The sequence below is a fragment of the Mesoplodon densirostris genome, chromosome 16, assembly GCF_025265405.1.
Source record: "Mesoplodon densirostris isolate mMesDen1 chromosome 16, mMesDen1 primary haplotype, whole genome shotgun sequence".
Taxonomy (NCBI): Eukaryota; Metazoa; Chordata; class Mammalia; order Artiodactyla; family Ziphiidae; genus Mesoplodon; species Mesoplodon densirostris.
Window position 1 is genome coordinate 12,957,436 of NC_082676.1, and position 21,762 is coordinate 12,979,197.

The 21,762-nt window shown below is 50.1% G+C and overlaps 1 protein-coding gene across 2 annotated transcripts in view; it reads left to right on the top strand.

Annotated features, from left to right (window-relative positions):
• Window positions 1–21,762, top strand: part of PREX1 (phosphatidylinositol-3,4,5-trisphosphate dependent Rac exchange factor 1) — a 195,116-nt gene that overhangs the window by 78,123 nt on the left and 95,231 nt on the right. Inside the window, exons 2-4 of one of the 2 annotated variants that reach the window (XM_060079493.1) lie at window positions 254–325; window positions 6,647–6,769; window positions 15,988–16,092. In XM_060079493.1, coding sequence (XP_059935476.1) covers window positions 254–325; window positions 6,647–6,769; window positions 15,988–16,092 — 300 coding nt within the window. The remainder of the gene's footprint in view (window positions 1–253; window positions 326–6,646; window positions 6,770–15,987; window positions 16,093–21,762) is intronic. The other variant, XM_060079494.1, reaches the window with a different exon arrangement.

Here is a 21,762-nt window from a genome sequence, read left to right on the forward strand (position 1 = left end):
GATGAAGCAGGTGTGAGTGCAGCTCACGAGGGCAGGGTTTGTGTTGGTCTCTGCAGAGCCTGGTGGAGTAGGTGCTCCATAAACACATGTTGGCTGAAGGGCAGAGTAGGTTTTTGCTTATTTCCTGCCCACGTCCGTGGATCGTGGTGCCTCCCAGGGCCTAGTTGGCATTTGAACTTGTAACCCTTTTTTCGGGCCACCTCCGGGGGACTGGAGGCATGGACGCTCACCTCTCCCTGCTTCTCTCCTCCAGGCATTCCTGCATCGCATCCGGCAGAACACCGCGGACTCGGTGGAGAAGGGCCTTACGGAGGAGAACGTCAAGGTGTGGACCCGGGGCTGGCCCCTTTCCCGACCGTCCCCGCCGCTGTTGTGTGGAGCTGCCTATTCCTCCCGGGTGATGCTCAGAGGGTGCCCGGGTCCACCCCGCGGGCAGCTGCCTTTGGCCTCCCAATGGCTTGCTCCCTGCAGCCCCTGGAGGGCTCTGGGTCCCGCGAGCAGACAGTGCTTGGGGGATGTGAGGAGGACTCAGCCTCAGGGCCCCACTCCCTACCTCGAGGCTCTCCCCTTGCTCAATGCAGCCATCCTGTCTTCCAGCCTCCTCATGCCAGGGACCCTGGCTTGGAGCCAGTGGAAAATCCCTTCCCAAGTGCCGCTGGGAGCCTGGCACCTCCATCTGCCCTCCTGGCAGCCCTGCCCCCTGCCCTGCCCTGGGTGTTGAGTGTCGAGGCTGGGCGGATGAATAATTGGGTCCAGGCTAAGTCTTGGCTGTGGCTCTGGGGAGTTTTGAAAGGAAGTCAGAAGACCTTCTGTGTGCATGGTGGAGGCTCCAGCGGTCCCCAGGCCTGGCTTTCTAATGTGGCCTCACTCTCTGGGAAGCCACCTCCAGTCCTTGGGGCTCCAGGGTCCTGGTCCTCAGAGAGAGGGGAGACGGGGCAGGGTCGGGGTCAGAGGTGCCGGCATGTACAGCATATAAAGGGCTTGGTCAAGCAGGACCCTTGTGTATGTCCTGGTTAATAAGGATACCTTGTACATTGACAACTCTGAGTTCAGTATTTTGGATAAGAAAGCTGAGGCTTAGAGATGTAAAGCGACCTACACAGGGCCGGTGCATGGCAGGTCCCTGGTAGGGCTGGGATCAAAGCTTTTCATTCATTCTTTGGGCAAATACTTACTGAGTACCTACTGTTTATTAGGTCTGTTTATTACAAACTATTTATTACAACTTAAAAACTATTATAATTAAAATTTATAATTTATTACAGTTTGAAAAAATTACCTTTTTTATGAGGTATAATTCACATACAGTAAAGGGTACAATCTTAAGTGCAGGCTCCTCTGTGCCCCCCCAGTACATGCCCCCACCCCAAAGACAACCACTGACTTCTAGTGGCGTTGATTAGCTTTGCCTGTTCTTGAACTATATATAAAAATGAGCTCTTTCGTCATGCCCAGCATCTTTTGCTCACTGTTATGTCTCTGAGATTCACCCATGTTGTTGTATGTAGCCGGAAGTCATTCTTTTTCATTGCTGTGTAGTATCCCGTAGTATGACTGTGCCGCAGTTGACTCATTCATTCTCCCGTGGATGGATATGTGTGCAATTTCCAGTTTTTGGCTGTGATGACTGTTCTTGTCTATGTCTTTTGGGGGATACAAGCTCTAATTTCTTTGGGGTATACACTCAGGTGACAGATATTTATTTTGAAATTCTGTAGCCATTCCTTGAAGTAAGGATAACAATAGGATCTATCCTATGTGTCTTTACCATAAGCAGATTTAACCATGTGAGCTGGACAGAAGAAGAGAGAGAAAAATAATCCAACAGTGTGGGTGATTCTTCCAGCCACTTCATGTGACAAGTGTCCCTCAGGGCGAGTTTGAGGAGGACGAAGAGGGACCCTGACCTTCTGGGACTGCAGCTTTGACGAGTGGTCTCCTGCCCCTTGGCCTTCCCTGCCCACTTTCAGGGCTCTCCCCCTGCAGACTGTCTGGTGCCTCCATAGGGTCCATGGAGTTGGTCTTCATTCCTTGGGACCTTAACTCAAATGTCACCTTCTCAGAGCGGTTGTCCCTGGCCTTTGTTGTGTTTATTTATTTAGTTATTTATTGATTGATTGATTGTTTTTTAATAACATCTTTATTGGAGTATAATTGCTTTACAATGGTGTGTTAGTTTCTGCTGTATAACAAAGTGAATCAGCTATACATATACATATATCCCCATATCCCCTCCCTCTTGAGTCTCCCTCCCACCCTCCCTATCCCACCCCTCTAGGTGGTCACAAAGCACCGAGCTGATCTCCCTGTGCTTCCCACTAGCGATCTGTTTTACATCTGATAGTGTATATATGTCAATGCTACTCTCTCACTTCGTCCCAGCTTACCCTTCCCCTCCCTGTGTCCTCAACTCCATTCTCTATGTCTGCGTCATTATTCCTGTCCTACCCCTAGGTTCATCAGAACCATTTTTCCACATATATGTGGATTCAACATATATGTGTTAGCATACAGTATTTGTTTTTCTCTTTCTGACTTCACGCTGTATGACAGTCTCTAGGTCCATCCACCTCACTACAAATAACTCAGTTTCATTTCTTTTTATGTCCGAGTAATATTCCATTGTATGTATGTGTCACATCTTCTTTATCCACTCATCTGTCGACGGACACTTAGATTGTTTCCATGTCCTGGCTACTGTAAATAGAGCTGCAATGAACATTGTGGTACATGACTCTTTTTTTTTTTTTTTATCTTTATTGGAGTATAATTGCTTTACAATGGTGTGTTAGTTTCTGCTTCATAACAAAGTGAATCAGTCACACACACACATATGTTCCCATATCCCTTCCCCCTTGCGTCTCCCTCCCACTCTCCCTATCCCACCCCTCTAGGTGGTCACAAAGCACCGAGCTGATCTCCCCGTGCTATGCGGCTGCTTCCCACTAGCTATCTATTTTATGTTTGGTAGTGTATATATGTCCATGCCACTCTCTCACTTTGTTACAGCTTACCCTTCCCCCTCCCCATATCCTCAAGTCCATTCTCTAGTAGGTCTGTGTCTTTATTCCTGTCTTACCCCTGGGTTCTTCATGACATTTTTTTTTTCTTAGATTCCATATATATGTGTTAGCATACGGTATTTGTCTTTCTCTTTCTGACTTACTTCACTCTGTATGACAGACTCTAGGTCCATCCACCTCACTACAAATAACTCAATTTCGTTTCTGTTTATGGCTGAGTAATATTCTATTGTATATATGTGTCACATCTTCTTTATCCATTCATCTGTTGATGGACACTTAGGTTGTTTTCATCTCCTGGCTATTGTAAATAGAGCTGCAATGAGCATTTTAGTACATGACTCTTTTTTTTTTTTTTTTTTGCGTTACGCGGGCCTCTCACTGTTGTGGCCTCTCCCCCTGCGGAGCGCAGGCTCTGGATGCACAGGCTCAGCGGCCATGGCTCACGGGCCCAGCCGCTCCATGGCATGTGGGATCTTCCCGGACCGGGGCATGAACCCGTGTCCCCTGCATCGGCAGGCGGACTCTCAACCACTGCGCCACCAGGGAAGCCCCATGACTCTTTTTGAATTATGGTTTTCTCAGGGTATATGCCCAGTAGTGGGATTGCTGGGTCATATGGTATTTCTATTTTTAGTTTTTTAAGGAACCTCCATACTGTTCTCCATAGTGGCTGTATCAATTTACATTCCCGCCAACAGTGCAAGAGGGTTCCCTTTTCTCCACACCCTCTCCAGCATTTATTGTTTGTAGATTTTTTGATGATGGCCATTCCGACTGGTGTGAGGTGATAACTCATTGTGGTTTTGATTTGCATTTCTCTAATGATTAGTGATGTTGAGCATCCTTTCATGTGTTTGTTGGAAACCTGTATATCTTCTTTGGAGAAATGTCTATTTAGGTCTTCTGCCCATTTTTGGATTGGGTTGTTTGTGTTTTTGATATTGAGCTGCGTGAGCTGCTTGTAAAATTTGGAGATTAATCCTTTGTCAGTTGCTTCATTTGCAAATATTTTCTCCCATTCTGAGGGTTGTCTTTTTGTCTTGTTTATGGTTTCCTTTGCTGTGCAAAAGCTTTGAAGTTTCATCAGGTCCCATTTGTTTATTTTTGGTTTTATTTCCATTTCTCTAGGAGGTGGGTCAAAAAGGATCTTGCTGTGATTTATGTCATAGAGCGTTCTGCCTATGTTTTCCTCTAAGAGTTTGATAGTGTCTGGCCTGACATTTTTGGCCTTCGTGTTTAAATGTCCAAATTCTTCCTCCTGCTCCACCCTGGGACTCCCTTCCTGTTTTATGTTTGTCTTTAGTGCTTCTTTTCACCTAGAAAACTGTAGTTATTTGTTGGTTGTCTGTCCCCTTCGTAGAACGTCACCTCCATGGAGGCAGGCACGTCGTTGTTCCCTGTTGTGTCCCCAGGGCCTGGCACACATTAGGGGCTCAGTTAGTACTTGCTGAATGAATGAATGGTGAGAAACCCTAGAGGGAACCGTAGCCATAGCGACACTGGTGACCCCTGGTTGCCAGCTGCTGTGGGTGGTGAGTGGGGGGATGGGTGGGAGAGGGACTCCGTACCATATTTATTTTACTGTTTTGATTTTTGAACCCTGTGAATGCCTTCTTCAAAATTAAATTTAAAATGCACCTGTTTAGGGAATTCCCTGGTGGTCCAGTAGTTAGGAATCGGCGTTTTCACTGCCAGGGTTTGGGATTGATCCCTGGTTGGGGAACTGAGATTCTGCAAGCCACGCCGTGTGGCCAAATTAAAAAGAAAAAATGCACCTGTTTAAAAAAACAAACAGAAAAAGTAATTCATGCCGTTCAAAGGGCCTCAAGTCAGTGAAAATCTCCTCTAGTTCTTCTTCTTAGAGGCCCTGACCGTTAGCAGCTTGTGTTATTGCCCAGGGGGGTCTCCGCTTCTGCCAGCATAGAGAGGAGTGGCCTTTGCGTGTGTTATTTTACACAAATGGACCCATATTGGAATCCCGTGTGGCACCATGATTCCCCCCCCTCCCCCTGCAGTATATATCAAGGATCATTGCAGGGCTCCAGATCCATTTCTACAGACCTGCAGATTCTTTTCACAGGCTCAAAGTATTTCAGAATATGGCATGTGTTTAAACATAGCCAATCCACTTTATTTAACTATTTGACGAGTCCCCATTAATGGATATTTGGCTTTTGTCTAATCTTTTACTAGTGCAGATAAGGCTGCAGTATATGGTCTTCGCCATCCACCCAGTGCTCAGCCTCGGGGCAATGAACAAGTTGGGCTGGACGATTCTTTGCCACGGGGGCTGTCCTGTGTATTATAGGATGGGTAGTGGCGTCGCTGGCCTCTACCTATGAGACACCAGTAGGATCCTTCTCCCCAGTTTGTGACAACTGAAAATGTCCCCAAATACTGGCAGATGTCCACTGGGAGGCAAAACTAGCCCTGGTTGGAAATGACTGGTCAAAAGGTTAAATTCTGAAATGTAGAACTGTGGGTCAGATTGTGCATTTCAAACCATATAGGTTCCTGTGGGGAAACAGGCACTCATATATTGTTTGTGAGAGTTTAAATGGCACATTTGGAATGTCCTTCCCTATTGTATTTTCTGCTATCAGGTCATTTTATTAGATGCCTGGAAGTACCCTCGTCGTTTTAAAAATCAGTCCTATGTGTATGCATATGGCTGATTCACTTCGCTGTACGGCAGAAAGTAACACAACCTTGTAAAGCAATTATCCTCCAGTAAAAAAAAAATCAGTCCTATGGTTGGACATACCAGGTGTGTCTGGCCGTGATGAAGATTGTGATGGATGTCTTGGTATATATTCCTCTGCAGGCTGAGTGTGAAGTTCAGTTCTGCTGCTTCACTGGACCATGTGACCTTGGGAATGTTAATTCTCTTCTCTGAGCGTCTGTTCTTCATCTATGAATTGGGGATGATAATAGCTCCTGCCTCGTGGAGTTATAGTGAGGATTAGATGCCATAAGTGCATGTAAAGTTATTGGCACAAGATTAGGCATTAATCCTGTTTAGTAAATGTTGGCAGTATTTTTGTTAGTATCATGATCTTTGTTAGCTCCAGCGTATGAGAGTGCCCGTTTTCCTACACCCTCCTCGCCTGCACCGGGGGCTTATGTATTTTTTTTTTAAGATTTATTTATTATTTATTTATTTATTTAATTTATTTTGGGCTGTATCAGGTCTTAGTTGCGGCACGTGGGATCTTTGTTGAGGCATACAGGATCTTTTGTTGTGGTGCGCGGGCTTCTCTCTAGTTGTGGCATGCGGGTTTTTTCTTCTCTAGTTGTGGCGTGCAGCCTGGGCGGGTGGGCTCTGTAGTTGTGGCACACGGGTTCCAGAGCGCATGGGCTCTGTAGTTTGCGGCATGCAGGCTCTCTAGTAGAGGTGCGCGAGCTCAGTAGTTGTGGCGCGTGGGCATAGTTGCCCTGCGGCATGTGGGGTCTTAGTTCCCTGACCAGGGATCAAACCCACGTCCCCTGCATTGCAAGGTGCATTCTTCACCACTGGACCATGAGGGAAGTCCCTATGTATTTTTTTTTTTTTATGCTTCATTTTGGTCTCCTCTACGCCTCGATTAATGTTCTCCTTGGGCCTCATTTTTCCCTCGCAGATCCTGTTCTCAAACATTGAAGACATCCTGGAAGTTCATAAGGATTTCCTGGCTGCCTTGGAGTTTTGTTTACATCCGGAGCCTCAGTCTCAGCATGAACTTGGAAATGTTTTCTTAAAATTCGTGAGTACGATGCCCCAGCCCCTATTGGAGCCTGCAGCTTTTGGGGAGTGGGCTTCTCCCCGGGTCCCCATTCTGTCCACCCTTGGCCAGCTTCGTCTGCAGGTCTGTCTGGGAGGGGGAGAGGCAGGTGGGCAGGCGGGTCCAGCCTCCACCCCCCGGGAACAATGGGCAGAGGGTTGGACCCAGCAGACGGGGGCTCTTTTTAGTTGGCTCTCCCTCCCTTTAATGTCATGTAGAGTGTGGTCCCCTTTTCCTCAGAGCTCTTTGCTGAATGACTGTGTCCTGGGGCTCCTGTGACCTCCTGGCCTGGTGGGGCCCCTCTGCTGCAGCATGACCAAGAGGGTGGACTTGGGTCAGACACACCTGCATTTGACTCCCGGTCTGGCCACCCACTGGCCACCAAGGATGTCTGACCCTTGGGTGCCCCCTTGGGCTGCGGGACAGGGAGACTGATCCTTGTTGTAATAGCCACTCTCTTCCCAAGTCACCTAGAATTGTGAGGGGACAGCTGGAGGAAGGGGGGCAGCCTAGCCCACAGGAGGCAACTGCTTTTCCCCACCCGTGCTGCGCGGGACCCTCCCCACTGGGAGGAAACCCGCACTGGCCTCACGGGCATGAGGCCTGGGCCAGACTCCTGTACTCGCTGAGCCTCAGTTTCCTCCTCTGATGGAGCAGTAGGGATAATGGTGCCTCCTTGGGTTGATGGAAGGACTCAAAGAGGTAAAGCAACAAAGTGTGTAGCCAAGAGGAGCAGTTCTCAACCAGGGGGTGATTTTGCCCCCAGGGGACATTTGGCCACATCTGGAGACATTTTTGGTTGTCACAGGTTGGGGAGGGGGCCATGCTACTGGCTTCTAGTGCGTGGAGGCCAGCGATGCTACCAAACAGCCCATAACCTGCAGGACGGTCCCCACGGCAGAGGATTATCCGACCTCAAGTGTCAGCGGTGCTGAGATGAGAGACCTTGGCCTGGAGCAAGCACTTGGTCCATGTCGGTGCTTATTTTTGTTGTCATTGTCATCGTTACTAACTCCCTTCTCCAGGGAATCACATCTGTATGGTCCGAGATTAGCATGGCAGAGCCGGGCTGCTCATGGGCTGTGTCACCCTTGGCAAGTGGTTTTAACTTGTCTGTGCCTCGGTGTCCTCACCTGTAAAATGGGTAAAAAACTCGACCTGACCCTTGATGTCCTTGAGGATCGAGTGAGCTAATACAAGGAAGGAGAGGGCCCCGAACAGCTCCTGGCCCACAGTAAGTGCTCACTAAACGTTGGCTATTAGCTCTTCACGTGGCCACCATTCCTCAGCGTTTGAAATAGGATGAATGTGAGAGCAGACAGGTGAGATGGGCACTAATGGAGGGCGTGATGCAGGGCAGGGATGTGATCTGCTTTGCATTTAATGGGCTGCTGTTGGGGAAGTGGGGAAACCAGGAAGAGGTCACTGCACGTCTGAGATGTTGGTGCCCATCGGGCAGGGTGGTAGCCGTGCATGTGGTGAGAGAGGCTAGTAGCAGTACTGGTTAAGGACACATCTTTTGTTTTTGTTTTTCTCTTGCTGAGCCGCGAGGCCGGCAGGATCTTAGTTCCCCAACCAGGGATTGAACCCAGGCCCTAGCAGTGAAAGCACTGAGTCCTAACCACTGGACCGCCAGGGAATTCCCCAGGACAAGTATCTTGAATAGGAAAATAGAAAGGATGGGAGGGACAGTCTTCCCTTTGGGTTCAGAGGAAGGAGTGAGCCCCCATTTCTCTGGAGCCAGGCTGCTTAGGTTCCATTCCCTGTTCCATCACTGAAAAGCTGAGTGACCTTGGGCAAGTCACTTCACCTCTCCAGGCCTCAGTCTCCAACTCTGTAAAATGGGAGTAATGATAGTACCTGCTGTATGGTGCTGTCATGAGGATGAAATGAGTTAATTCGAGTAAAGCAGTGAGATCTGGCCTGGCTCCAAGCTGGTGCTGCATGAGTGTCAGCAATGGGTGTTATTCCAGCTGGGGCACCAAGGAAGGCTTTTGGGAGGTGGTGGCATAGTTGGGGATGCCTGTGAAGTGATGACATCTGAGCTGAAAGTGGAATAATCCATACTTTAGACGAAGCGGGGAAGGGGTCCTCAGGGTGCATTTTCCAGCTTGCCAATAACTCCAGGCCCCATGTGTCCCCCGACTTCTCTGCCTGAGCCGCAGAGGTGTGGTAAGCAGGTTTAGCGCACTGGCCAGTGAGGGTCTCCGGCTCCTGAGTCCCCACTTGGGCTAATTTGCTCAGAGATGCAGGGGACAGCTGGAGGAAGGAAGGTGGGGGTTTTAGAGCCCAGGAGGCAGCCTCTTTTCCATACCCTCTCCTGTGCTGCCCGGAACCCTCCTCATGTAGCCTCATCAAACTGGACATCCGTGAGGGCAGTGCCTACCCTCAGAATCCTGATGTGCCGACGGTGGATGTTCAGGCCTTCGTGGGGAGTCAAAAAAACTTATTTAAAAGGGAAATTTGCATCATTATTGGACGTGGAAAATGAGTGTCTCTTGCTATTAAAAATAAATGCAATAGAAACCAAGCTATGTTACAGCATTCCGTCTAGAAACTCTTGCCCACCTGAGTCTCTGAGGCCGAGGCCTGCGCTGGGTTTGATCAAAAGGAAGATGAACAGTGTCAGACTGGCTTTGGTGTCACACACACCTTGCTGAGACCCTTCCTTGAGGTAATTGGAACAGCTGAAAAAGGAGTCAGCTTTCTCCACGTATGATTCAGTGTTTTTAATTTTTTTTTTTTTTTTTTGCGGTACGCGGGCCTCTCCCGTTGCGGAGCACAGGCTCCGGACGCGCAGGCTGAGCGGCCATGGCTCACGGGACCAGCTGCTCCACGGCATGTGGGATCTTCCCGGACCGGGGCACGAACCTGCGTCCCCTGCATCGGCAGGCGGACTCCCAACCACTGCGCCACCAGGGAAGCCCCAGTGTTTTTAATTTAAAGTCATCTTTTTCATTTAACATTTGCAGTCATCACCCCGCCCCCCCAGGCTCATGGAAGACGGTGCTGAGTTCTTTTTAAAAGCGGCCGCTGCTGTAGGTTGGTTTTCAGGAGCTGGAGGCCTGCGTACGGGTGGCCTGTTGGAAGCAGCTGAAGAAGGTTGCACAGTCTCCACCTGGCCTGACCCCACCTGGGGTTGAGGGAACTCTGGAGCTGGCGTGCCCCTTCCTTCAGGTCGCCCTGAATTGCCATGAGGTGGCGGGGCCTTTGCACCCCCATTGGACATGGGCTGTCCCGGGGAGTGGGTGGACAGCCTCGGGCCGGCCAGGCAGCTGTCTCAGGCTGAGGACGGTCCCTGGGGAGGGACTCACGGATAGGACACACTCACCACAGCATCCCCCGACAGCCCCAAAGGGAGGGGGCACCAGGGCCAGCCAGACAGCATTGGGGTTGTAAGGTGGTGACTGGGAACAGAGCTCTGTGGACAAGCTCTCCAGGAGAGGAAGGGGCACGTCAGACCCTGTGAGGGGCCCTGGCTTACAGCCCAGCCCACCGCTGCTGCCCAGCCAGTGGGGGACTCCCTCACACCCTCACCCCCAAACCCAACCACTAACTACTGAGGTGATTGCAGACTAGCACTCAGTGAACCTTCTCTTTGTGCCGGGTGCTGGTCTGAGTGCTTTACATATATTAATTCATTACAACGTCGCAACAACCTTTAATGGTGGGTGCTGTTATTATACCCACTCTACAGATGAGGAAACTGAAGCTCAGAGAGGGTAAGTCAGTGCTCAAGCTTACCCAGGCAGTGAGTGTTGGAGCCGGGATTTGAGCCAATGTCGTCTGACTCCTGGACTTGTGTTTTTCACCGTCTTACATGATAAAGTCTCTTTATATCATTATTAAGCACCTACTGTGCACCAGGCACTGTACTTGGCCCTGAGGATGGTGCCCTAAATAAGACAGACTTGCTTTTTGCTGCCATGAAGCTCCATGAGGAGGGTTAGTCAGTTGACAGAGGAGGTCGTTTCAGATGTGGATGTGGGTTTGTGAAGAATATAAAATGCAGATGTGAGGAGTGACTCTCCTTGAGGTTGTCTGAAGTTGGGAAGTCAGGGACAGGGTTGCTAGATTGAGCAAATAACAACACCCAGAACGGTGGGTGTTTGGATGAATTTGAATTTCAGGTAAGTGACAAATAACATTTTAGCATAAGTATGTCTCATAAAATGTTCGGGGCATACTTCTACTGAAACACGATTTGTTGTTTATCTGACATGAGCACTCAGCTGAGTGTCTTGTGTTTTTTCTGGCGATCCTGGTCAGGGAAGGCCTCTGTGAGGTGGTGACGTAGGGGATCTTGGAGAAGGATATGCCACATGGAGAGGAAGCCAGGGCAGGGGCCCTGGATGGAGCAGGCTTGGCCCACTGGAGGAAGGCAGGGAGGCCAGAGTGGTTGAAGCAGAGTCAGTGATGGAGGGAATCCAGGGATGTCATGGGGACCCTGTCCTGCAGGGACTGCATGATGAGAGTTGGAGGGTTTAGCAAGAATTGGTGTGGTCTGTGTTAGGTTTTAGCCTCTTCTCCCCACAGCTGTGTGGACAGGCGGAGGATAGCTTGCGGAAAGTGACCTGAATCTCATACTCCCCTCCCCACCAGAGAGGTCTACATGGCCAGCTCCTTCCCTTCTCCAAGTCTCATTCTTTGTGGGTGTGAAACGAGTGGTGCGGAGCAGATGGTCTCCGTGGAGCTAGTGTCACCCACTGGGTACTGTGGACGGCAGCCACCACTTCTGACAATCCTCGAGCTCTCTCTGGGGGCTAGAGCCTCTCCCCCAGCTGTCCCCAGCTGGCAGCTGTCCCCTTCTCCTCCTTCACAGCCCAAATCCATGGCCACACACACCCCAACCCCACGTCTGTGTGTGCACAACGGTTTGTCCATTTCCTCCAAGCCAAACAAGCAAAGCCCCATGGGGCGCCCCTAGGAGGAAGTTGAACACTTGGCCTCTTAGCTGTCAAGGGTAGCATTTCCACGTTTGCTGCATCTTCGGCCTGCGATGCAGCTGGGGTTGAGCTCAATGAAAGGAGATGGGAGTGATGAAACTCGGCATGGTTTTGAAGAGGGGTGTTGCCATTTGCTAAATTTAACTTCTCCAAGTCTCAAGCCTTCTCCCCTGCCCTTTTCACAGGCCGAAGGAGAGGATGACATTGCACAGTGTGTCAGAGAAGGGGCTCAGGGAATGAGGAATGACGAACCTGTGGCGATCTTATGACTGATTCCCCTCTCCTGCATCCATGGCAGACATTGCTAGGCAATCACAGCGTTATCCATGGGGTTCCAGAATTCTTCTCACTAGTGTTCCAGATAGCAGTACTTATTGATTGGGGTTGGCATGTGAGAATGAACAGATTTGGCTGTGCTTTTTGGTCCAACCCCTTGATGGTGCAGATGGAGATGAACAGGGAGACGGTCATCACACCAGACTTGGGTCCATTTTTTTTCATTTTCTTCCCCTTTTAAGAGTGTGCATATATTAGTACTGTCTTCACTGCGAGTGACAAAAACTCAAATAGGCTTAAACAAGAAAAGGACTTTATTGGCTCCTACAAATGAAATATTCAGGGTGTGTTGACATCAGGTATAGCTGGATCCAGGATCCCATAGGATGTTTTCAAAACTTGGTTTTTCTTTATCTCTAGGCTCTGCTTTCCTCTGTTTTGGCTTAATCCTTAGCGTGGTGGCAGAGGTGACCCTCAGCAGTTTCAGGGTGACAGTCTGCTAGCTTAGTAACAAAAGTTCAAAGAGAGCTTCTCTCCACAGCAGTTCCAACCTGAGTCCTTAAGGGCTCTCACTGGCCCAGTTTGGATCGCATGGCCATTGCTGCCAGGACCGGGAGCTCTTTGACTGGTTTGGCCTGGGTCACACGCTCAACCATGGTGCCTGGGAGTGGAGTGGAGTCAGTGGGGTCAGAGTGTAGGAGGCAGATTCCCCAGGGGAAAAACTGGGGGCTGTGACCAGAACAAGGGGGAGTGGATGCTGGGTGGGTGAAACAACACACGGGCCAAGCGAAAAGCCGAGGCTGCATTGTGGTGCACCAGGTTTGTCCAGAAGAAACGTGGGGCTGGTGTGAGGGTCTCGGGCACCACTCAGTTCTTCCCTCTGCTCTCTTGCTTCATTCATCAAATAGTCATGAGGCCTGCACTCTGTCTGGGACTTCAGTCCCCACTGGCCATAGCCGTGACCTCATCAGTTTGCAAAGCCTGCCTCCCTGGAGCTCATGGTCCAGGGGGTGGTTGTGGGGTGGTGGACAGTGCAAGAATGAGAAATCAAATATACCGGGAGGCGAGAGCCACCACAGTCCTCAAAATCTGCCTGGTGCCTTCCCTGGTGGCCTTCCCCAGACCTGTGAGTCCATTCAGTTCCCTTCCTCCTGACTCTGCCTGTCTCTTTTTTGCCATCAAAACCTACCCATCCGGGCTTCCCTGGTGGCGCAGTGGTTGAGAGTTGGCCTGCCGATGCAGGGGACACGGGTTCGTGCCCTGGTCCGGGAGGATCCCACATGCCGCGGAGCGGCTGGGCCCGTGAGCCATGGCCGCTGAGCCTGTGCGTCCGGAGCCTGTGCTCCGCAACGGGAGAGGCCACAACAGTGAGAGGCCCGCGTACCGCAAAAAAAAAAAAAAGTGTTCTTGGGGCTTCCCTGGTGGCGCAGTGGTTGAGAGTCCGCCTGCCGATGCAGGGGACACGGGTTTGCGCCCCGGCCTGGGAAGATCCCACATGCCACGGAGCGGCTAGGCCCGTGAGCCATGGCCGCTGAGCCTGCGCGTCCGGAGCCTGTGCTCCGCAACGGGAGAGGCCACAACAGTGAGAGGCCCGCATACTGCAAAAAAAAAAAAAAAAAAAGACAAAAAAACCCTACCCATCCACTGTCCCACCTGTCATAGATGGATTCACCAATGGGATGATGAATTTGCTGAAATAGTAACCATGGTAATAATAGCAATATCAACAACAGCAATAACAATAGCGGCTAATAGTTAAGGAGCCCTTACTATGCACTGTTTTACGCATTTACTATGAATTCACCTGGTAACCCTCACAGCGACCTTATGACGGGGAGGTCATGACTGTCTATAATTTATAGGATCGAATGCAGAGGCTCTGAAACATTACATGCCTTGCCCAAGGTCACAGAGCTGGCGAGCTGGGGAGTCGGGCTGTGAACCTGGGTGGCCTGGCTGTAGAACCTGGACTTGCACTTAGGAGGCTGATGCTGATCGTAGCCATGGGGGCTTTGGTGTCTTTTCTTGGAGCTGTGCTAATAGCAGGGCCTCTAGGCTCTTGGCTGCAGAGCCAGACATCAGCATGGGGGTTAAGAGAGGTCAGATCCTCCTCTGCCACGTCGCTAGGTGTGAGACCCTGGACTCATGACTTTCATCGGTTTCCCATGTGTGAATGGGTTGAATACAGCGATGACCATGTCAGGTTACTGGGAGGTGTGAGTGAGTCCACCCGCATTCCAGGAGAGCAGAGGGTGGCATGTCCTAACTGCTCAGTACATACTACCTGTTGGCCGTCGGCTCTGGCTGTGGACACTTCACTGCTCAGGGCATCTGCTCAGATGGTGTACACGGAGCCCCAGGGGGAGCTGGGCCGGGTTGGGGTGGTTTACTGATTCTGAAACCCATTCTCTCTCCTCGTTGGTTTCCTCTTTCCTGCAGCCACCCACTGGCAGGATGACTGGGGGCTTGTGCAGAAGCAAGACGAGCTGCTTACTTTGCAGACCCACCTTTTCCTTCCTTAGCTTCTTGGGGTCTCCTGGCCACCCCCCAGCCCAAGGTCAATGCCCTTCAGCCACCTTCAGCCCTTCCTGTCCTGCAGCCTTCCCCAGGACATCCTTGTTTGGGGTTTGGTGGGTTGGAAGGAGGTGTTCTGTGAGCCTTTGGGAACCGAGTATGCTCGGTGGAGAGCTTCCTGCTAACTAAGACGGCTCCTGTCCCTTTCAGTCCCGGAAACCCTGACTGATGGTTACAGACCTGGTGACTCACAGGTGACCTCTAGGCTGGAAAGAGTCCAGCTTTGGGCTCAGGGGTATCTGGAGGTCAAGAGAGCTATTCCCCTGCCTCAGCAGTGCCACTGCTGTGTGGCAGTGACCAGAGATCTACTTGTTCCCCCAAATTCCTGAGTCTTATTTAGACTCTTCTGGTTCATATATACAGGGCATTTCACCTAGTAGGTGTGTAGAGTTCATTCATTTAGTAAGTATTTATTGAGGGCCTACTGTGTGCCAGGCATTGTGCTAGGACCTGGGGACACCTCAGTGAACAAGAGGATGTGGTCACTGCCTTCAGGGAGCCGACTGCCAAGTGGGAAAAGACAGATGATGAACAAATAATCTGGATAATTCCAGATTGTGAGAATGCTATAAAGAAAATGAAGATGGGGGTGGGAGTGGTGATAGAGTACACCTGAGTGGCCACTTCAGCTAGGGTAGTCCAGGGGTCATTTGAGGAGGTGGCATTTGAGTTGAGACCCGAATGCTGGGGAGTAGCCAGGCTTTGGGCAAAAGTATTCCAGGTAGAAAGAACAGCAAGAGCAAGAGCTCTGAGGTAGGAACAGGCTTGGCAAATTCAAGGAGCAGATAGAAGGCCAGTGAGATGAGATCAGAGAAACTCAGGGTCACATTGTCTCGCCCTTGAAAGGTATAATAAAGTGTTGGATTTCATTCCTAGTGTAATAGAACACCATTGGAGGGTTTTAAGCAGTGGGGTGACACAATCTGACTTGTGTTTTGATTCTAAAGACATCTATTGAGCACTTCTTGTATGCTGAAACCTCACCTATTAAATCATTTAATTTCAGTAACAATCCCATGAGTTAGGGACTATAATTAACTCCACCTTAACAGATGAGGAAACCAAGGCATAGAGAGGTCAGGTAACTTGCCCAAGTTCACAGCTGGAAATGCACAGCCAGGGTTCAAGCCCAGGCTGCCTGGCTTGAGTCTGTGTACTTGACCCTGGGCCCTGCTGCTTCCTGAGAGGTTACTGGGTACAGAACTGGGGCAAGAGTGGAGGCAGAGAGGCCTGTAGCGAGTGGGAGCGACTTCATCCGAAATCCCGCCTGCTGGGTATGTCTCAGGGTCAGGGTGTGGGGTAGGCCTTTCCTCCCGGGCCTGGTGGCCCGGACGTCCGTACATCTCAGAGCGTCTGCCTTCCTGCCGTGACCTGTCTCCCACAGGCTCTGTCCTTGTCTTGCAGAAGGACAAGTTCTGCGTATATGAAGAGTATTGCAGCAACCACGAGAAGGCCCTGCGTCTGCTTGTGGAGCTGAACAAGATCCCCACCGTGCGGGCCTTCCTTCTGGTGAGTTAACCGTCACCCCTGCTTCTCTCTTCCTCTCTGCCTCAGCCTTGCGAATCCACACAGACCCACGGTACCTGATCCCTTCCTCAGCTAGGGCAGTCTGTACAGCAGGTATCGCAAATGTTTTCTGTAAAGGGCTAGATAATGAATAATTTTTGCCTTTTTGCGTCATACGGCCGTGTCATCATGACTCGACTCTGCTGCTGTAGCGTGAAAACAGCCATAAGTAATATGTAAGAAATGAGCATGGCTGTATTCCAATAAAACTTTATTTATAAAAATAGGCATAGAGGGCTGGATTGGCTCTAGGGCCAAATTTGCCAATTCCTGTTCTAAAGTAATGATCCTGATAAGACTGATAACAATAGTATTAATAACTGTATTCAATATTATTAGTATTATTTAATTATAAGTGAAAGAAAATCTGGTTAAAATTGGCTTAAGGAAAAAAAAAATTTACTGGTTCACTTTCTTGGAAAGTTTAAGACCTGAGAGAGCTTCAGGTACAGCAGAATCTAGGTGTTCCAGTGACATCACCAGGAGTGTGTCTCTTGGTTCTGCTTTTCTCACCTCGGCTCCATTCCCAGGCAGGCTCTCCGCATGTGGCGGCAACGTAGCCTGCAGTGGCTCCACGCTTATACCTCTCATAGCCGAGCAACTCCAGGATAAAGAGGGCTCCTCTTTTCTAATGGTAACAGCAAAAATTCTGGGTCTGATGCTCATTGGCTCAGCTTGGCTCAAGACCATATCTGTGAACCAGTTGCTGTAGACAGAGGGATTGGCTGGTGCTCGGATTGGTCACTTCTGGAGCTGGAGGGCGGGGTCAACTCCATTCATACTACAGGCCCTAAGGCTGTGGGTGGATCCCTAAAGGATGTTGGTTTGCACTTGTGGAAGTAAGTGGAGAACGGACGTTGGTCAGGCAAAACCACAGACACCCATGATGGTCTTTCCTACAATCGCACGATTCACTTGTGTATAAAACGGGTTCTCATTTGTGATCTCCTTGGAGCTTTACCGGCCGCTGTCTGTTGTGTATGAGTTGAGGTATACATTTGTCTGCCTTACAGACATCCCAAGTAACAGTGGTCTAAACAAGGTAGACATTTATTTCTCTCCCATGTTAAGAATGTGGAAGTAGGCAGTCTGGGGGTGGTATGGGGGTCCCAGTGTCAGGGGCCAGTGCCCTAGTATGTGCCCTCATTGACATAGTCTAAGACGACTTCTCACCACTTCCACACTCCAGGTGGTGGGATGCAGGAAGGTTGGGAAGGAGGGCCTGCCCCTCCCCTTTTAAGGGCACAGTAGGAAGCTGCACACATCTGCTCACATCCCATTGGCCAGAACTTAGTCACGTGGCCACACCTAGCTGCAAGGGAGGCTGGGAAATGTAGGCTTTATTCTGGGCAGCCCTGTGCCCAGCTGAAAATTCTGTCTCTTTGGAAGAAGAATACATTCAGGGACACCGCATAGCCTTTGCCACAGGTGGTTTTGATGACTCCGAAATATTAAGTGACTTCCTGAGAGTACATACTTGAAAAGTGATTGAGCTTCTTGTGGGTTCCAGTCTTCCTCTTTTGCCTCTAAATTCCCTGCTCATTCAGTCACAGACCACCCACCCCCTGAGCCCCCATGCTGTTTTATTTCCCAGTGGCACACACAGAATTCAGCACACAAAAGTAGAACAGTTAACTGCCATGGCATAAGGAGTCTTAACCGTGTGCCCAGAGAGCTAAACTATATAGTACAATTCTTAATTGCACTTCTCCCTAATGCACAGTCTCCAAGAAGATACTTCCAGGATTTTGATTCAAAATGTGTGTTTCCTTCACCAGTGAGTTCGCATTGCTTGGCCCGCTTCCAGTCAGCATCTGAGGCAGGGGAGCTTGGCCAGCTGATTGCCACTTTTGTCTCAAGCGTCTTAGGTGTTCAGAACTGGTGCATTTTGTTGTTGGTATCTGCATCTTTACATTTCTGGTTTTTCACTTATATTCTTAAGAGTCTGGGGACAAAGCAAAGATAAGTCAGGTAGTATAAGGTCACACACGCGGCCACGTTTCTGTGGTTGGCCCGGGACTTTGCTGCAGCACCGCTCTGCAGTGGTCCTGCTGCCCAGGCTTGGGCTCCCTGAGTCCCACCGTCTGGACTCAGCTGTGTCTTGGGAGGCAGGAAGATGCCCAGGAGGTGTTTGCAGGGGTGCGGGAAGGAAGCGCTTCACTTCTTCTTTTTTCCTTCCTCTCTCTCCTGCAGTCTTCCTGGTAGGCCAGGCTGCCCTTTTCCTGGCAGCAGCTGGGCTGGGCCAGATTGGACAGGGGGAGGGGGTGTGGGGCGCCAGCACACACGCCATCTGTCTCCCTCCTTGCTGGCATCTCCCAGCTTCTGGCCACCTGCAGAAGAGCCGTCTCGAGTCTATTATGGGATGTTAAGACATTGGGAACAGACACAATCTGGCTTTCCATTCATGATGTGTACTGTACACTAGCAGAGAGATGGGGCGGGGACTTCGTCTTTCTGTGCCTCAGTTTCTTATCTATAAAATGGGGATAATTGATTCATGTATTCATTCAACAACTTTGTTTTGAGCACCTACCAAGTGGTGGGGATCATTCTAAGTACTGGCGATATAACAGTGACCAAGGAAAGAAAAGTCCCTGCTCTCATGGAGTGGCCATTCTCGTAGGGGGGACTTCCATGGTATGTCACATGGCATTTCATTCTCTGCAGGAAATAACGTGAGTTAAGGATGGCAGGAGATTTGAGCAAGTTTAGGTGGTGGCTGCTATTTTAGATGGGTCTTTGGGAACACCGTGTCTTAGGGGACCTTCAAGCAGAGACCTGGATAAAGTTAAGTGAGAGAGGCAAGGAGTATCTGGAGGGAAAGCATTCTAGGTAGAGGACCTGCAAGTGCAAAGGTCCTGAGGTCCTAGTGTGTTTGAGGAATAGCAAGAAGGCCAGGATGGCTGGATTGGAGAGTGTGAGAGGAAAAGTAGAAGGACAAGGGGTCAGAAAGATTGAAAGAGGCCAGATAATGAAGGAGCATTTAGACAATGGGACGAATCTGAGAGTTTTAGAAAGCTTTGTTATTGCCGTGTAGCGTACTTGTGATGAGTGTACTCACAGCATGATGAATATTTGCATATGTGTGCACCCATGGAACCACCCCCTGAAATCAAGATTTAGAACACTCCACTGCAGAAGGTTCACTCTAGAAGGTTCCCTGTGCCCTTTCCCAGGCATGCCCCTCTGTGCAGCCAGAGGTAACCTCTGTGCCGATTTCTCTCACTAAAGGTTAGGTTTGCCTGGTCTAGAACGTTTCACGAATGGAATCACACAGGAGGCTTTTGTGTCCGCCTTCTTTCGCTCAACATAATGTCTATGAGGTTCGTCCAGGTTGGAGCATGTGGCAGTACTTTCAATAGAATATTCAATTTTAGTCTGAGTGGGATGGCAAACTGTGGGATGGTTTCGAGCAGAGGAATGATGTGAACCAATTTGCATTTTGAGCGGCTCCCCTTGGCCGTGCGAGGGTAGGAGCAAGGAGACCAGGGTGGAGGCTTGTGTGAGTTTCCCAGGGCTGCTGTGACAATGACCACAAACCGGGTGGCTTAAAACAAAATGTATTCTCTCACAGTTCTGAGGCCCGAAGTCTGAGATCAAGGTGTCAGCAGGGCTCTGCTTCCTCCGAAGGCTCCAGGGAAGGGTCCTGCCTTTCCTCTTTCAGCTTTGGGTGGCCTCACGTGTTTCTTGCCTTGTGGAACCAGAGCTCCAGTCTCCGCCTCCCTCTTCACACAGCTGCCTTCTCTGTGTCCTGTCCTCTTCTTATAAGGACCCGGAGCCTGTTGATTTCAGGCCCACCCTAATCCAGACTGAGAATGACCTCATTTTAATTGGACTAATTATATCTGTAAAGACCTTATTTCCAAATAAGGTCACATTCTGAGTCTCCGGGTGGACATGACATTTGGGGGGACACTATTCAACCCACTCTGGGGCTGCTGCAGTGGTCCAGGCAGGAGATGACGGTGGTGAGGGTGGGGCGGTAGCGCTTGGAGAGATGGTTGGATTTACACAGAGTCTGATTGTCCAGCTGACACGATGTGCCACATGGTTGGCTTTGGGGTATTAACGAATGAGAAGAATCAAAGATGTCTCCAGGGCTTAGGGCCCAAACAGCTGGAAGAATGGAGGTACAGTTTCCTGAAATGGTGAAGGTTGGGTAGGAGCAGGTAGGAGAGGTAAATTAAAAAATTCCCTTTTGGGGAATTCCCTGGCAGTCTAGTGGTTAGGAGTCAGCGCTTTCACTGCCGAGGCCGGGTTCGATCCCTGGTTGGGGAACTAAGATTTCGCAAGCTGCGGGGTGCGGCCAAAAAAAAAACAAATTCCCTTTTGGATGTGTGAGGTTTAAGGATGCCTGTTAGATGTCCATGTGGGGATTTGGGCCTAGAATCAGAGATGTGAGTCTCAGGTTTTGGGAAGGGAGGGGCCAGGCTGGAGGTAGAAAGCTGAGTAGTTTCTGCGTAAAGGATGGTTAAAGTGGTGAAAGTGATGGGTCTGGATGAGGTCAGCGGGGAATGAGTGTGGAGGGAAAGGGCGACCCAGGGGCATGGCTGTCATTAGGAGGTTGGGAAGAGGGTGAGGATGACACCTCACCTGAATCAATTCTGTGAAATAAGGATGGTTTAAAGAGAGGATTCTCAAAAGTTCTTCCCATAGTACCTGGGGCATAATCTTATTAGAATAGTGAATAATAGCTCTGTGTGTGCTTGCTTTTTTTTTTTTCTTTTTAAATGAAAATCTAGGGTGTTTGGGGTGAAGAGGAATTGGTGGCTCTGACAGTCCTGTGAAAACTTCTTGATCCTGGACAGAGAGACAGGCCTTTCTCCAGCCAAGCCCTGGGGGCGTCTGGAAAGCACACCCCACTCCCAGGCTCCCTCTCTCTGCCTGGAGCTGACATCATCAGGGCAGCTTGTGTGGAGCGCTGGCTTGGAGGACAAAGGCCTGAGTGTGAGCAGTGTGGGACCTGGCACATCCCAGCTGCTGCAGCCCTCATCCCCCATCTGTGCCAGGGCTGGATGTGGGGCTGGGAGCCATGCAGCTCCTGCTAGAGCAGGGGCCCAGGGTCCCTGGGACTATTCCTCTAAGGAGAGGGTCCCCAAAGATCCCCGAGAGGCAGAGGACTTAGCTCTGAGACTTGGGCCAGTGCTTCTGGCTCTGAGTGCCAGTTTGCCCATCTGGAATAGGGATCTTGCTTATTCTAGGGCTGTGAGGGTGAACTTTACTTATGGGTGAAACACAAGGCACAGAGCCTTAGGCATGGTAAGCACACGGTAAATGTTCTCTGGTCTTATTTTACCTTGACTATAAGCAGGGAAATTGTCTGCTTTGTTGGGCAGTTCCCCAGTGCTTGGAACTGTGCCCGGCACATGGTAAGCATACAGTGTGTATTTGGAGGATGAATGAATGAATAAATGATTGGATGGGAATCCATTTTCCCAAGAGTCCCGTTCCATTTCCATTCTGCTAGCATGGTGTTGAGGCGGAAGGCTGAGACCCCTTCATTGCTGGATGTGCTGGCAGTTTGTTCATTCATTCATTAGTCCATTCATTCCTTCATTAGTCTGTTCATTCATTCATTCATTCGTACATTGGGCACACAGTGAGCCCTAGGGA